This window comes from Amblyomma mixtum, chromosome 3 (genome assembly GCF_055824585.1).
Source record: "Amblyomma mixtum isolate Tamu chromosome 3, ASM5582458v1, whole genome shotgun sequence".
Lineage (NCBI taxonomy): Eukaryota > Metazoa > Arthropoda > Arachnida > Ixodida > Ixodidae > Amblyomma > Amblyomma mixtum.
The window spans coordinates 58791938-58808287 of record NC_143014.1 but is presented as its reverse complement, the minus strand read 5'-3'; the positions used below and the strand labels follow the sequence as shown (position 1 = coordinate 58808287).

General features: G+C 42.7%; 1 protein-coding gene across 1 annotated transcript in view; it reads left to right on the top strand.

Annotated features, from left to right (window-relative positions):
- The window catches only part of LOC149350322 (type I phosphatidylinositol 4,5-bisphosphate 4-phosphatase-B), a 31158-nt gene that overhangs the window by 2749 nt on the left and 12059 nt on the right, over positions 1-16350 (top strand). Inside the window, exons 2-4 of the mRNA XM_089579334.1 lie at positions 283-422; positions 9415-9521; positions 10678-10780. Of these exons, the coding sequence (XP_089435460.1) occupies positions 283-422; positions 9415-9521; positions 10678-10780 (350 nt within the window). The remainder of the gene's footprint in view (positions 1-282; positions 423-9414; positions 9522-10677; positions 10781-16350) is intronic.

Genomic DNA, 16350 nt, shown 5'->3' with positions numbered 1-16350 from the left:
TGTTCACTTACCTGATATTTTGGAACATATTGTTTCCTCTGAACGTCTGTCTAGTGGTGCAATTTTAACAAAGATAAATGCATCATGTTCTTTACCTGATCTGCAGTGTGCTCTGCATTCACATTTCGAAGTGCATCTTTCCGTGTATTGCGGCGTGTATTTAATGTCAGACTGTACTTTTTACCAGCAAGTTGTGTCTTAGTTCCACATGGAATCGTGCCATGTGGCACCCACTGTATCAGTGAGGGGTTTAATGTGGATCTTCATTTCTTCCCCTTGAAGATGAACTTCCACCACCGTACAGTACTCAGTATGCCGCCCAAGGAAACATTGTTCCATGCCGTGTCTGTGGGAACGTCATAGACATCACCAATCGACGAGATCAACACGTGGTCAAGTGTTCTCATTGCAATGAAGCAACGGTGAGGAATTCGATCATGAAATCTACAACTTGAGGCCATTCCTTGGCTGTTCTGTGTTGCTGGGCCTTTAGTGGCCATGCATATGTGGAAATGTTTATGCTACCATATATTTATTAAAGGGACACTGAGGAGAGCACTATTAATATTTTTTTTATAGTAAAATCCGATAGTTCGGCATGTCATGGCTTTGTTGCCACTTGGCCGGCAGCGAAAGATGCATTTATTTCTAAGAAATTTGGATTCGAAGTTGAAAAATTTTTTCCCGCCGCTTTGAATTCAAACTTGGGATTCTCCTATGACGACACAGGACTAAGTGACGTGAAACATGACGTGCGCATGACGTACCGCAGACTCCGTGATTTCTGGCGCCCAGCAGTGCGGCCTAGCAGCAGCCGAAAAGAAAGCTACCGCTGGCCGCACGTTGAAGGCATCTATCAGCTATTGCGGCCGTCGCTACAGTCGCTTCGATTACGTTTGCACTGGCGTTTTCCCAGCGTTACGATGGATCTCGTTCTCGAAGTCGTCAACGAAGTTCTCACAAATAGACACCTTTAGCATACCGTGTACCTTGTTACCGCTAGCGGAATACCGGGAGCCCGCCTACCGCCGGAAAACAGGCGCTGATTGGTCCCGATGCTTCAGGAGCGCGCGTAGCTGCCGGGCACGTGGCGCCATCTGGCGACGTCAAGGACATTTGCACATGCATTGGCTGCGCCTCAGGGATTTGTGGCTTCTCGGGTCCTAGAGTTGCTAGAACAAAAACACTGCTTTGTCCTATGACGTCATCACGCTTGTACTTGCGAGTTTGGCCTGTGGCGGCGATACCTGTACTTTGCTTCTTGCTCTTTTCTACGTTACAAGAGCTTTGTTGTCAGTATTAGTGGCGTTTTTGTAATCAGGAGCTGGTATTCTGTCGATACAAGCCAACTTCAATTTCTCCTCAGTGTCCCTTTAATAGATTTTCTTTTTATTTATTTCATACACTCTCAATCACCAAAGCATTGTGGAGGGGTGTGGGTTCATATAACAAAACATAAGACAAAAAGAAAGCTACAAATTTTACAAATATGAATGCAGTATATATTCATACATGAACATACTGTAAACAGTGGAACCATAGCGCTCCCAAAACGTGATTTTTTTTTTTACCTTGGTCAGTGGCCTGTGAACTTCATCAAATGTATTGGTTTGGTTTGGTTTATTGGGGTTTATCGTCCCAAAGCGACTCAGGCTATGAAGGACGCCGTAGTGAAGGGCTCCGGAAATTTCGACCACCTGGGGCTCTTTACCGTGCACTGATATCGCACATAGTACACGGGCCTCTGGAATTTCGCCTCCATCGAAATTCGACCACCGTGGCCGGGATCGAACCCGCGTCTTTTGGGTCAGCAGCCGAGCACCATAACCACTGAGCCACCACGGCGGCTCCATCAAACATACATCAAAATTGCAACCTTTGACTCAGTCATAGCACTTCCTTTGAAGCAAGCTACTACCATATTGTTTTCATGACTCTAGATCAGAACTTAACGCCGTTAAATGTTATTTCGATAACTTGAAGCTGCGATTGAACAAAGTAATGTCCTTAAGGTCCTATTGCACAAAAGATTGTGAATCTATATTGAAAGTATGCAGGGAACTGATACACTGTGAGCTGAAATATGACTCTGTTGTAGTGAATGACTGCATGCCGCGCTATACTTAGCAGGTTAGACATAGCTCATTGTGTCAGATTGACTTCTGGCCAATGCCTGCCATACATCTCTTGAAAGCACTTATGCTGACTGTTAGGAACCTTCATTAGAAAGCTGCTGATATTTCCGTGAGTCTCTCATACACCACCCAGTGTATTTCAACATCCTCACTACTGAGCGCTTAGGAGATACCACTTTGAAAAGCTCGCCAGAGCCAGAAATCAGCATCACTACAATACATGCCACCGCTATCCCTGTGATTTTGACAGCTATAGTCTGATACAACCCAAGAACGCTCGGGGATTTTTCCCATCAAAGGACCCCTTTCCAGCCATTGGTGTCTGCTGATTCTCATGACCCTACTAGCATGACAATGCAGGGAGCAGTGCAACAATGGAGAGAGGGGTCTATCCCCGACCATAGAGGGAAGGGATTATTCCCTTCCATCTACATCTCCCTACTTTATCACGCTAGCAGGGCCACGTGAATCGGCCGACACCATTGGCTGGAAGGGAGTCCTTTGACGGGGAAAAGCTATGTTCTTAAGTTGTATCGGACTATAGTTGAAACCCATAACTTACAACCTTTTTACTGTCCTTTTAAGGCCACTGCCCCTTGAGAATGAGAGCTGACCCACTATGATTTAACAACTGCACAAAACAACGAACGGAATAATGTGTGCTGAGTAACACAAGGTACTTTCCTTGAAATCCTCAGATGTTATGACAGGTATGCTGCATACTACATGCAGGTGGTTCAAAGACTAAGAACTTGGTAACAGTGGCATTGGTGCATAGTCCTACTAGGACAGGTGCTGAACTTAACTCTAATGCCTCTATATACACAGGTGAACTGCAGTTCACTCTTGATAATAAGAACAAAATGGGGACTGAGACTTTGTTAAAATTATGTGGAGTTGAATACCCTTGATGCCGAGAGGACAAGCATTAGTTTAAATAAATCATCCGTTTGAATTGACAAGAATTCACTGTATACAGGGTGAATATTTTGAACCTTTATGGATTTTTATTTTAAAAACTGTAAGGGATACATCGGTGCAGTCTGTGGAGCTGGATTGTACAGCAGTGCGAACATTATATACCTTATATGGATCAATAATTATGCAATTGATTTACCAAAATTACCTGATTATTTTTTTATTTTAGAGTACAAAGTTATACCCTGCAAAATCGACAGCCATCAAAATCAAAGGTGAGCCCTGTTTTTGAATTTTCTTAATTGGCAGTATGGTTCGAAATATTGAACGTCAAAAATATGCATTTGATAGCTTGTTCAGTTGGCATTCCCGCATTACCTAGTTATAAGATGGCATTGCTGCGCGTGGTATCGTCTCTGAAATCAAATGAACTGCTACATCGTCAAATGCAGGCGTGATGGTGTATTCATCAAATACACCAACTGCTCCTGTATTTTGATGCATAAGAAGTGCAAGAGAGATCATTTTATAAATGGGCAATGCGGGGAAGCCAACTCAGTGAACTTGCAAATGCATATTTTTGACGTTCAGTATTTTGAACTGCATTGCCAATTAGAAAATTCAAAAACGGTTCACCTTCGACGTTGACAGCCATCAATTTTTTAGCATAACCTTGCCCCTAAAGTCAAAAATAATAAAGTTTATCAGGTAATTATAGTTCATTAATCGTGTAGTAATTGATCCATATGAGGTGCATAATGTCCACTTTGCTGGACAGTACAGCTCAACAGACCGCACCGACGCATCTCTCAATTTTTAAAGTAAAAATCTATAAAGGTTAAAGAAACATCATCCATCCTGTACAGTGCACACTTTGCAGTAAAGATGCAGGTAGGAGCTGAATAAAAAAATGTAATAGTCATCAACTCTCGTTTTGTGATGGTTGTAGCGGGCATTCTTTCAAACAGAAACTTGTAGTGAGCCAGCTGCAATTTGAACTGCAAAAAAGGCAAGTGCAAGGGGACAAACATGAACATTCTGCTGGCCATGCAGATGTAAAAGAAAAATCAGGAAGCTGGTTATATATAGGGCCCTTCATTTTGGGGTTTTATTTTTTCCAGAATTTGAGGGGTAAAAATCAGGTTGTATGTTTAGCTCAAATTTGGGTACAAATCTGGTTATTCAGAAAAACTTTCATAATTCCAGGTTTTTGAGGTTGTTTTTTGCCTTAAAAGACAATTAGCTATGAGCACTCGTTTTTTTGTGTGGGACATAAAATAAAATACTGTCTATTTTGCTAAACATTTTCATAAACCACATGGAAATGCCAGGTTTCACTACATTTATTTATGCACTTATTTAGTGTGTTGTCATCTGTTGCACAGCACTTCCGTGTACGTGCAAGACTCGCTTACCTTTGTACTCTGTGAAAACGTTAATTCAACATCAACCATTTTAAGGGGGGACACTGGTCTTGAAAAAAAAATTTTTATTAATGAAGTCACAGTTACAAAATCTTCAGGGAATATGTATTTTTGTGTGCTGATTCTAAATATGGCATTTAATTTCATGTAAAACAATTCCTTGAGCACTTATGCACTTTTTATGCTAGTATTTTGCAGAGAGTTTTGAAGAAATTTTGCTGCGGGAAACTCGCTGAAATGTATGCCATTGGGTTCTCTTGACATCAAGGAATACAATAAGGGTGAAATTGTCTTCCTGCCTATCATAGAACTTAAGTTATAGAGTTTTGAAGTTGTCGCTTCAGAAATGAGAAGGAAAATGTGTATTCCTGTTTCTGAAGTGGCAGCTTCAGTACCCTATAACTCAAGTTCTATGAGAGCCAGGATGATAATTTTACCCTTATTGTATTCCTTGGTGTCAAGAGAACCCAATGGCATACATTTTAGCGAGTTTCCTGCAGCAAATTTTCTTCAAAACTCTCCGCAAAATACTTCCATAACAAGTGCATAAGTGCTCAAGGAATTGTTTTACATGAAATTAAATGACATATCTACAATCAGTGCACAAAAATACATGTGCCCTGAAAATTTCATAACTATGACTATACATTAATAAAATTTTCTTTTCAAGACCAGTGTCCCCCCTTAAATGCACAAGAACCTTGAATCAGGACGTTGTTAGCTGGGTGCTTGATACTATGATACCAGTAAGACATTTGGTCAGTATCTGTGCTTTGGCCTCTCACTTCTGAAAAATACTTTTCAAACTTATCCGCAAATTCAGTCACATCATGAAAAATGAGCGTCAAGACGTTTGTATGTGTAGTTAATGGAAAAGACCACTCTGGGTTAAACACAAAACATCTGCAGATTTTCATGGAACGTCTTCAACTTAGGGTACTGGAAAAGTGCATTCTATAGAAGGCACATTTTCAAGGAGAAATCGGGTTTAACACGACAGGTTTTGCCCAAAAACAAAGGGTCCTATTTGTGCAGCGCATAAGACTACATGGTATGCGTTGAAGGCAACGGAGGTACCTTTCGAAGACAGATTCATGCACATTTAAAAAGCTAAAACAACTAATTATCAGTCTGGCTGGAACACAGAAGAAAACAACAAATTACACCTTGTAAAACTTTCATTGCAATGGTTGAAAAACTGCAGGTCTGAAGACCCTTTTATGAAGTCATCCTAACAAAACTAAGAACCAGGGATACGCAACTGACACAGCATGAGTTCCTTCTGCACAACCTGGACCAACCTAGCTGTGAGGGAATGTGGAGGAGCTCTTTCTGTCTTATGCATATTAATTTCATGTCCATCTCATGAACCAAAACATTATTTTTGCAAGGTTCATAGAGAACATCCTGTTCCATGCCGCATTTGTAATTGGCAATGATCATTACACATAAACAGACTTTTAGTAGTTCCTTAGCGACATTGGTTTCCTTCATTCACTCCAGCTACATTTTGACACTCTCTGTGACGACCTAGTCTGCGCCCCATGATTATTCTTACTCTCACGGTATGTTATTTTTAATCCATCATCTAGAGTGTTATCCTTAATAGCCTTAAATAACATGTTACCTTGTGTTTGGTATTTGTCATGTTATGGCCTCATTTGCCACTGCACCACCTCACCCTTACTACTACTAATGCTACCGTATTGTTTTTTGTATAAATACTACAAGTCTATCATGGTCCATGCAATCCCTAGGGTATTGTTAGTCCTGGTTCAATGTCCATTTGTGAAGAGTATAGCTGCCATGGTGGCTCAGTGGTTATGGTACTTGGCTGGTGAACTGCAAGACGTTGGTTTGGCCGTTGCGGTCACATTTGATGGAGGTGAAATGCTAGAGGCCTGTGTACTGTGTGATGTTGGGGCACGTTAGAAAACCCCAGGTGGTCGAAACTTCCGGAGCCCTTCACTACAGCGTCCCTCATAATCTGAGTCGCTTTGGGACATTAAACCCCATAAACCAAAACCTTTCGTGACTCAGTCGCTTACTGCCCTTCCAGGTTGCCATATTGCAACCCTAGTACTGTAATTGTAGAGTGGTAACAGCATGCTCAGAGGCCCTCTAGTCTGCCGCGAGCTCTCCAGAGTACTTGTGGAGCAAAAGCTCCACTTCTCATGTACAAACCTTGAAGGTCATGTTCTGTTAAAAAAAAACGAAAGAAAATTATGGTGTAGATGGGAATCAAACTCCGGCATGCGAGACAGAGACGCTTCTACTCCGCCACGACTGTTCGACTCTTGGAAGTGAAAGAAAGCGCTTCTAGTGAATGCACAGATGTCTGAGGAACGTGTCTTCGAGATATGTACTGTGGCATGCATGAATATTTAATTATGAGCATGTAAGTTACAGATGTTGCGACTGACCTATCGGTCTTTCGACAAAAGCATTTGTTGGGCGAGTTGGTGTTTTTGATGATCCGTAACTACAGCGCAAACGACAGGACAGAGATGAAGAAGGGACACCACACAGCGCTGACTCACAACTAAAGTTTATTGGATGCCAGAAGGTATAAATACCTCCCTGGCGGCCAGAAAGAATGCAGTCGACACTTACATGCGTGACTGACATGATAGTGTACCAGTCAAATGCCGCCAAGCAAATCACATGCGCGAGAATACAATATAAGCAGTGACAGAATACAATATAATCAGTGAGCAAGCACTTGTCAAAATTCGCAATCAAGGTATCTTCTTTCTTTTTCTGACAACGCGACAGATGAAGCACTGATGCATTCTTCCGAGAGCCTACCTATTAAGTGAGCTTCAATGATCTCCCTTGCTAACGAGTCACGGTTCTTTTCTAACACTGCACTTTCCTGATAGTTTGGCGCACAGACGTAGGTGTCATCGTCATCTTCATTGCCTTTGCAGTGCCTGCAATGTTTCGCCATGTGGCCAGAGATAGCGACACGGGAGACATTATACTCATGCTCTCTGAGTCTTTCGTTTAAACATCGGCCGGTTTGGCCGATGTATCGCTTACCACAAGACAGTGGCAGCGAATATATCACCCCTTCCTGGCAAGGCACGAACTGTTTTGCGTGCTTTATCGGGCACTTGCGCGATTCTTTAATCTCTGAATTGACATTCTTAATCAGGCTGGACAGTCGTTTGGGCGCCGAAAAGACGACATCAACGCCTGCATGTTTTCCGATTCTTTTCAGATTGTGCGACACTTTGTGAAGATATGGCACCACAACAATCTTCCTTTTCTTCGTCTCTTTCGTACATTTACTATTTCCTTTTGATTTTAACTTTTCCAGTAGTTTTCCTGCCACGGAAACTAATAATTCAGACGGGTAGCCTGCCTTTGCCAGGCGGTCTACTTGGTTGCTGAAGCTATGCTTCAACCTGTGTTCACAGGATTTGTTGACTGTGTTGCTAAAAACGGTATGTACAATTGCTCTCTTCACCAGCTTGGAGTGAGCTGATGAAAACGGCAAGATGGGCTTAACAGCACGGGGCTCATAAGCCCAACAAACATGAGATGGACTGAAATGAAGCGAAAGATCTAAAAACCTAATAAAATCATTCAATGCTACAGAGTTTGTAGCATTTTTAGATTTGTTGATGACTACCTTGTGTTTTTAGATTGTGACAACCTCGATTTCGAGCAGCAATTCCCTGACGTCCTTTCGGTGTTCTCAGAATGCCTCACACCATTGGTTTTAACACACGAAGTACCATTGAATGATTTTATTAGGTTTTTAGATCTTTCGCTTCATTTCAGTCCATCTCATGTTTGTTGGGCTTATGAGCCCCGTGCTGTTAAGCCCATCTTGCCGTTTTCATCAGCTCACTCCAAGCTGGTGAAGAGAGCAATTGTACATACCGTTTTTAGCAACACAGTCAACAAATCCTGTGAACACAGGTTGAAGCATAGCTTCAGCAACCAAGTAGACCGCCTGGCAAAGGCAGGCTACCCGTCTGAATTATTAGTTTCCGTGGCAGGAAAACTACTGGAAAAGTTAAAATCAAAAGGAAATAGTAAATGTACGAAAGAGACGAAGAAAAGGAAGATTGTTGTGGTGCCATATCTTCACAAAGTGTCGCACAATCTGAAAAGAATCGGAAAACATGCAGGCGTTGATGTCGTCTTTTCGGCGCCCAAACGACTGTCCAGCCTGATTAAGAATGTCAATTCAGAGATTAAAGAATCGCGCAAGTGCCCGATAAAGCACGCAAAACAGTTCGTGCCTTGCCAGGAAGGGGTGATATATTCGCTGCCACTGTCTTGTGGTAAGCGATACATCGGCCAAACCGGCCGATGTTTAAACGAAAGACTCAGAGAGCATGAGTATAATGTCTCCCGTGTCGCTATCTCTGGCCACATGGCGAAACATTGCAGGCACTGCAAAGGCAATGAAGATGACGATGACACCTACGTCTGTGCGCCAAACTATCAGGAAAGTGCAGTGTTAGAAAAGAACCGTGACTCGTTAGCAAGGGAGATCATTGAAGCTCACTTAATAGGTAGGCTCTCGGAAGAATGCATCAGTGCTTCATCTGTCGCGTTGTCAGAAAAAGAAAGAAGATACCTTGATTGCGAATTTTGACAAGTGCTTGCTCACTGATTATATTTTATTCTGTCACTGCTTATATTGTATTCTCGCGCATGTGATTTGCTTGGCGGCATTTGACTGGTACACTATCATGTCAGTCACGCATGTAAGTGTCGACTGCATTCTTTCTGGCCGCCAGGGAGGTATTTATACCTTCTGGCATCCAATAAACTTTAGTTGTGAGTCAGCGCTGTGTGGTGTCCCTTCTTCATCTCTGTCCTGTCGTTTGCGCTGTAGTTATGGACTATCGGTCTTTAACAGCCGAATTTTTTTTATTGTGAAATTGATTTTTGTTCGGCCTGATTCTTCATTTTAGCCCATCCGGCATGCACCTCCTGGCAAAAAGTATGTACGCTGCCCTTGCAACTGCTTGCTGATCTGCAATGTAACATCCCAGCGGATAGGCTGCCCAAGAGCCAATTGGTGAGTCATTGTGTTGACATGTAGATGATCTTATGAGACCACGCTGGGCACTGCCATCTTAAATGCTGAAGCTTTGATCTTTCTGTATGTTGTGTTGCAAACATAGCATGTTCAGCCCTGTGTTCATTCTGGCAGCATTGCAAGTTACACATCGCATCATCTCGCAGTGTACCCATTCTGTGCTTCATTGAGCTCACGGGATATGATTGAATTGTTATGGTTGGTTTCTCTGCATATTTTGCTGGCATCCAAAGTGACTCAGGTGACATTAGTTTGCATAGAAGAGTATGGGCTGCTGCTACTAGAAGTAAACATCCAGACTGTAGTTATTGTGTGTCAACTTTGTTGATGAATGTATATTGGAGCAAAATTGTTTTGCAGTTTCAGTTGTAATGGCTTGCTGCCAGGTAATCTGGAATTTCCGCAGCTTTTTCTAGTAGTACAGTAGAATCTTGTTAATTCGAACTCATCTAATTCTCATTTCTGAGCTGTATATGCACGAAAAGACCTATTGCATGCTGACACATCCCCAGTTAAGTTACCCCCTTTTTCTGATCAGGCTCCACTTAGTTTGAACAAGGTTAATTCAAGTAAATTTTCTGTCCCCTTTGAGTTTGCATTTTTGAGATTCGACTGTACAATACCGGATAGATAGAAATTTTGCGCTAAAAGATTGCATCCCCTGTTAGCCAGTGTAGAGAAGTTGCATTTTCATAAACCTGCATGTTTGCTGTAAAATGCAAGTGAGGTAAATATAATCTGTCTTGAATTTCTTGTTTAATTGAGTGAGTTCCATTCCTTTATCATATGTATAGAGACAACATGACTGCTAGTATGTTAGAACTATAGTGATTTTGAGATCTGAATTTCGCCTTACTTTATTCAATTCAGACAACTAAAAAGTTCTTCAAGCTTACTGTGTGTCACTCTTCATAACTTATGCACTTTGACTATTTTTTCCCATTATCATGTTCTCTACTTTTTCATCGCTTTGCTTAATACAGTAATCAGTTCTGTTATTAAAATCACTATTTTTTCTTAGCTGTACTGATGCACTGGGTAGTTGCATAATGCCAGAGTTATCAAAGGAAAGGCAATTGGTATGAGGAGACTGAAAGCGTTGAGCCCAATTTTGATTTAGAACTGCTCATTTCAGCCACCGAATCATCAACTTGGCTCCGAGCACTACCAACATTCCACCAGCCTCTGTACCTGGGCTTTGTCGAGTGTCTTGTGTTCATTGCCATCAGACTTTTCTGGTGAGCCAGCATGTACACCATCTTTTTTGAGGATGTTCATGTTCCATTGAAAGCTATAGATTCGGAAAATGGGGGTCACATGTGTTATTTGAAACACAAGCCTTACAGATTACTTAGGTGCTATTCAAAGGCTCAGAATATGGTGCGACATAAAGATTTAATGCAGGACAGTTAACTTGAGTTTACCGTATGATGTCTTCAATGTTTTTTTTTTGTTTGTTTTTTCATAGACTTTTGAGGCCTAAGGTGGCGATGCTTCAGTTGATCATAGCTGATCAGTTGAAGCTGCATCTTACCGGGACTCGCCTATGGGGCAGAAATGTGGAGGCTAACGAAAAGGCTTCAGCTTAAGTTAAGGACAATGCAGCAAGCGATGGAAAGAAAAATAATAGGTGTAGCGTTAAGCGACCGGAAGCAGCCAGGTTGGGTGAGGGAACAAACGCGGTTTAATGACATCCTAGTCGAAATCAAGAGGAAGAAATGGGCTTGGGCAGGGCATGTATTATGAAGGCAAGATAACTGCTGGTGCTTTAGGGTAGTGGAGTGGATTCCAAGAGAAGGCAAGCATAGCAGGGGGTGGCAGAAAGTTAGATGGGCGGATGAGATTAAGAAGTTTGCGGGGATACGGTGGCCACAGCTGGCAAAGGACAGGGTAAATTGGAGAAACATGAAAGAGGCCTTTGCCCTGCAGCAGGCGTTATCAGGCTGCTACTGATGATGATGATGTAAACCATGTAGCCACTTGAAGGTTTGTGAGTGCCTTTTGTTATATTTAAGGTCCCTAGTTTTTCGTGATACAGCGATAATAGAGGGTTTACAAAAGTAGGTCTGGCAACAGTGACAGGCACGCTGACCTCGCCTGACCCCACGGTGGCGGCCATCTTTGGATCGCTTCGTCCATCCGCTCCGTGTCCGTCGTTGTGTCCGTGCTTGTAACGTCGCCAAGTGTACTGTGCGTGGAACGGATTTTCAATGTCAAGCGAAGTCCTTTCCTGGTCTAGGGACCTCTCTTTTGTCCCTGAAGGTTTCTGCCAGCGACGGCTAGAGGCATATTTTGAGAGCCGAGGCGTGGTGTGATGCGTTATAGTGAAGTCTTTCCCCACATCTCTGCGTATTGCAATAATCCACTTCTTTCTCAAAGCCGGGTTGCTTGGGAAACCATGGAAGGAGACCTGCACAAATAATAAACAGGTTTTGTCAACAAGCACCACATTATAGCTGATCAGAAGAATCTGATCACACGAACTCTTGCGCGAAGCAGGCATGGCGCGGTGATAGCTGATTTTTAAAATTCCTTATCATTTCAGCACAGTTCCCTTTTTCCGAGGCCGCCCATTTCAGCTCTTGCATATGAGGTGAAAGCTTGAAATGTCTATATACTAAAAGAGGAAATAAACAAGAAATCGTCATCTATACAAAACCAACTGACTTTTCGGGAAACCATCATGGGATTCGAGAAAACCCACTAGAGTGAAACGCAAGCTTCATTATTTTGTGGATCGCGCTGGCAAGTATTCATAGGCACAGACTACAAACCTGAGCTGCGCGCTCTGGACGCGTACCGGACTTCGCACGCGTCATCAGGCGATAACATCTTTTGAAACGGGCTGGATGTGAGCATGACGCTACACGTGTGATGCCTCATCTTTTCCTGCTTTACAGGACGCCGCGGCTTTGGCAGGCGCTTTTGTAGCGTGAAACAGACAGCTTGGGCGCCCTAGGCAACCATTTTGCCATCTGCACAATGCACGGCCATTTCACACAATGGTTTGAAAACTAGCTTCGGTAATCATGCCCTTGTAATAAGTCAAATAGAGAATGGCAAATGCAATCCACGTACAAAAGGCTCCAATGGATCTATTCGAGCTTTAGCGTTCGTTACACATGTATTGCTCCTTCTCCAGTGTCATTTTCCATCTCAGCACAAGCTTTCGTGAAGTTCACAAGGCTCCATTGCACCCAAAATAACCTCGCTGTTTCAGGTGATCGCGATCGCGTTCTATGAGCTATCTCCCAGTCAGAGGTACATGCCGTAATGCCTGACATGCTGCAAGTGACACTTGTAAAGCCGATCAAGAATGCAAACGAACGGTCGTATACACACCTTGTTTCCGTGCGCGTCTACGACGCTGCGCTGGCTGCAGAAAGGCACGCAGCAACATGCTGGCATTCCGAATGGAGCTTGGTGCTAGCACCGACTATTGTGATGCCAACAAATGACGCAATCACTTGCGGGAATTCCAATGAAGCTCGCTGTGCGTGCACGAGTTCCACGAGGGCTCACGTTGGCGCGTACTCTCCGGGTACAGTGAACTGTCCTCCGAGTACTCCGGGCGGCGCGGACGGACTGAACCAAACATGGCCACCGTGCGCTGTTCATGTTTTTCTCGCTAGATGGCGCTAACTTTTGTAAAGGGTCTATTGCAGATTTTAGCATTTTTTGTAGAGTTGGATGTTAGCAGCTACATTTTTGATATTGTTCTTGTGGGCTTCAATAAGAATACTAGAACGATGGAAACTTAGTTATTTAATCATCTAAATTTTCTTGAAAAGTAGAATTTGGGAACAATAGAATTTCTGCTGCTGCCTTGACATGCTTGCTCCCCCATCGCAAGCAAGCTAGCGCGTCAAGTGCCGCATCTCTGGCAGCAGCCAGCTCCCACACTTCTAAGAAACTGAGTAAACAAGTGTGTCAACTCTGAATTTTTGGGTGTGGATCCCACAAGCTGTGCAACACCGCTGTTCATATTCACTTCATTACAGCGGCAGCCAGTGCTTCTCAGTGTGGATGTCACAAGTTTGAATTGAGTTGCAGAAAAAAATTTTAAATTCAATTTTCTCCATCGTGAATGGGATCTTTTTCTGCTGGACAAACGGTAATGCACCCAGAAAGAGCCGTAGGATCAATTTTTACTGAGAACAATAATTAGACGGAGTTGCCCTCGGTGTACCTTTAAAAATTTGCGCCACGGAAAATTAGGGGCCTTAACTATACTCGCTTATATGTTCATTTTGGTATAGTCATACTGAGAAATCGATTTGGTCGCTTATGAGGCAATAATTATCAATAACATTCACCTAACTGCAGATAGTGAACTGTGAAGTTGGCTACACAGCTTCCTTTATAGCCATGTGGCTGCACTTCTGTACAGTAGTCGCAGTTGTTCTCTTGTTCAACCACTGGAAGCTTACACCAACTTCCGGGTTTCACTGCACAGTGGAGCTTTTCTGTTTCTGTGATCAGAAGTGTTGATGTGTTCACCGTGTTTAACGCGTCTGGGCTTGTGTTTTTTCTGCTTTGTCCATAAATTGGCCTTACCATTGCTGCTTAATAGTGCACCAGGCAGCGCTTGGAGAAAGGTGAAAGAGGTAAATCAAATTGATGTCAACAGCAGCAAGTATGAGGCTGGGTCAGAGTAGAAGATGTCACTGTTTAGGCTTTTACATGTTGTAAGGATTTTTTGACACTGTTTGTAAACCTTGCCGCACTTGCAGTTTCTATGAGGTAAGGTTAAATTTTTCTTATTCATAGTGGAAAGTTGCACTGCCTGGGCAGGATCAGTGAGCAGAAGAGCATATGTTACTTGCAGTGCTGAGTATATCAGTGATAATCACACCTGATATAACAGTTACCAATAACGACTAACAAATCTTTTATTACAGGGAGGAATCTGGTTGCAGTAGTTTAAAAAAAGTTAAAGGCCAACTGCAACAAAGTTTTACTTGGCTAGAATTGCTCTTACTGTGCTTGGGAAAAACGCTAATCACGATAAAATTCCATGCCAGTTGGGAGAAGCAGTACGGCTGTTAGAACTATTTAAAAAGCTCTGTAGCAGACGTGTACATATGGTGGCGTGTCGCACAGTTAGGCAACTTACCGGGTGTGCCATAGGTTCTGAAAATCAAGAGTCGTCCTCAGGCTGATCCCATTGGGTGTGAGCAGGTTACGGACGGCATGGAGTGAAAAGCTGGAGGCTAAAATGTGGCTTGGTAGTCCTAGGTTTGGTACTGTGGTAAAGTTTGTCGAAATTTCAGGTGCTATTACCATGCTGAATTGCTTTGTAACCATAGGGAGCACGAATGCACACGCCACACATGAACACACATGAACACTCGCACCGCGGGCATTTCCAAATACAGCAAACAGTGAAAAATATACAGCTATGGCGATCTGTTTTCTTTCATGTGGCATTCTGTTGGGGTCCTTGCCTGGTGTGGTCAGAATGAACCTAAAGTCTGCATCACGTGTGGCGATTCCGGCTGAAAAATTGAAATTTCGCAAACTGTACTAACAGTGCCATCTCTTATTCGTGAGGTGACAGAAGGATGGAAGCAGTGGCCACAAAACAAAAAGTGGTCCCTGTTCACCGGTGTTCATTCGCAGTGTTGTAAATTCACGCAATCGGTGTTAGTTTCGTGTCAATCAATGCACACCTGTGTACCACAGTGCAGTTTGCACTGGCAGCAATAAGCTGTCGAAACACTACAGTTATGGGGCCAAGTGGTTCTGAGTGTTCCTGTTTATACATTATTTTCGGCCCCGCTGTGGTGGCTCATTGGTTACGGCGCTCGGCTGCTGACCCGAAAGACGCAGGTTCGATCCCGGCCGCGGCAGCTGAATTTCGATGAAGGCGAAATTCTAGAGGCCCGTTTGCTGTGCGATGTCAGTGCACGTTAAAGAACCCCAGGTGGTCGAAATTTCCGGAGCCCTTCACTACGGTGTCCTTCATAGCCAGAGTTGGTTTGAGACGTTAAACTCCAATAAACCAAAGAACCAACATCATTTTCAGCACTTGGTAATGGCCACCCTTTTTCTGGTTTCAGTTATAAAAACAACTATTTTTACGAGCAATTCACAATGCACTTACCTCTGTTACGAATGCCCTCTCTTGTTTTTAGAACGCTCTTAAGGAAATAATCTTTTTACATGCCAAGAAATTGTGTTACAGTTGGCCTGTAACTGTAAGATTTTAAGCAGCCTACTACTTACCACATCTTAGGTGGTTTCTGATGTCTGCCATCAGCGGCAGTACTATGTCAAAGAATTAGGGGGGAAAGAGGGCCTTAGAAAAAATTGTTTATTAATGAAGTCAGAATTATGTAATCTGTGGGGAACATGTACTTTTGTATGCTGATTCCAAGTATGTCATTTTAATTTTATGTAAAACAAGTCCTTGTGCACTTGTATATTATATGAGGTAACTTTTTGCCAAGGGCAAGGAACTTGCTAAAATACACGCCATTGATTTCTCGTGACTTCAAGGAATGCGATTAGGGTAAAATTATCATCCTACCTATCACAGAAGTTAGAAGGTTTTGAAGATGTCACTTCAAAAGTAGCAGTACAAATTTTTCTTCCCGTTTCTGAAGTGGCAACTTGAAAACCTTATAACTCAACATCTATGATAGGTAGGATGATAATTTTACCCTTATTATATTCCTTGATATCATGAGAAACAAATGGCATGCATTATAGCGAGATTGTATTACATAAAATTAAATTACTTGTTTAGAAACAGCACAAAAAAATGCATGTTCCCTGAAGATTTCATAATTATGACTTTATTATT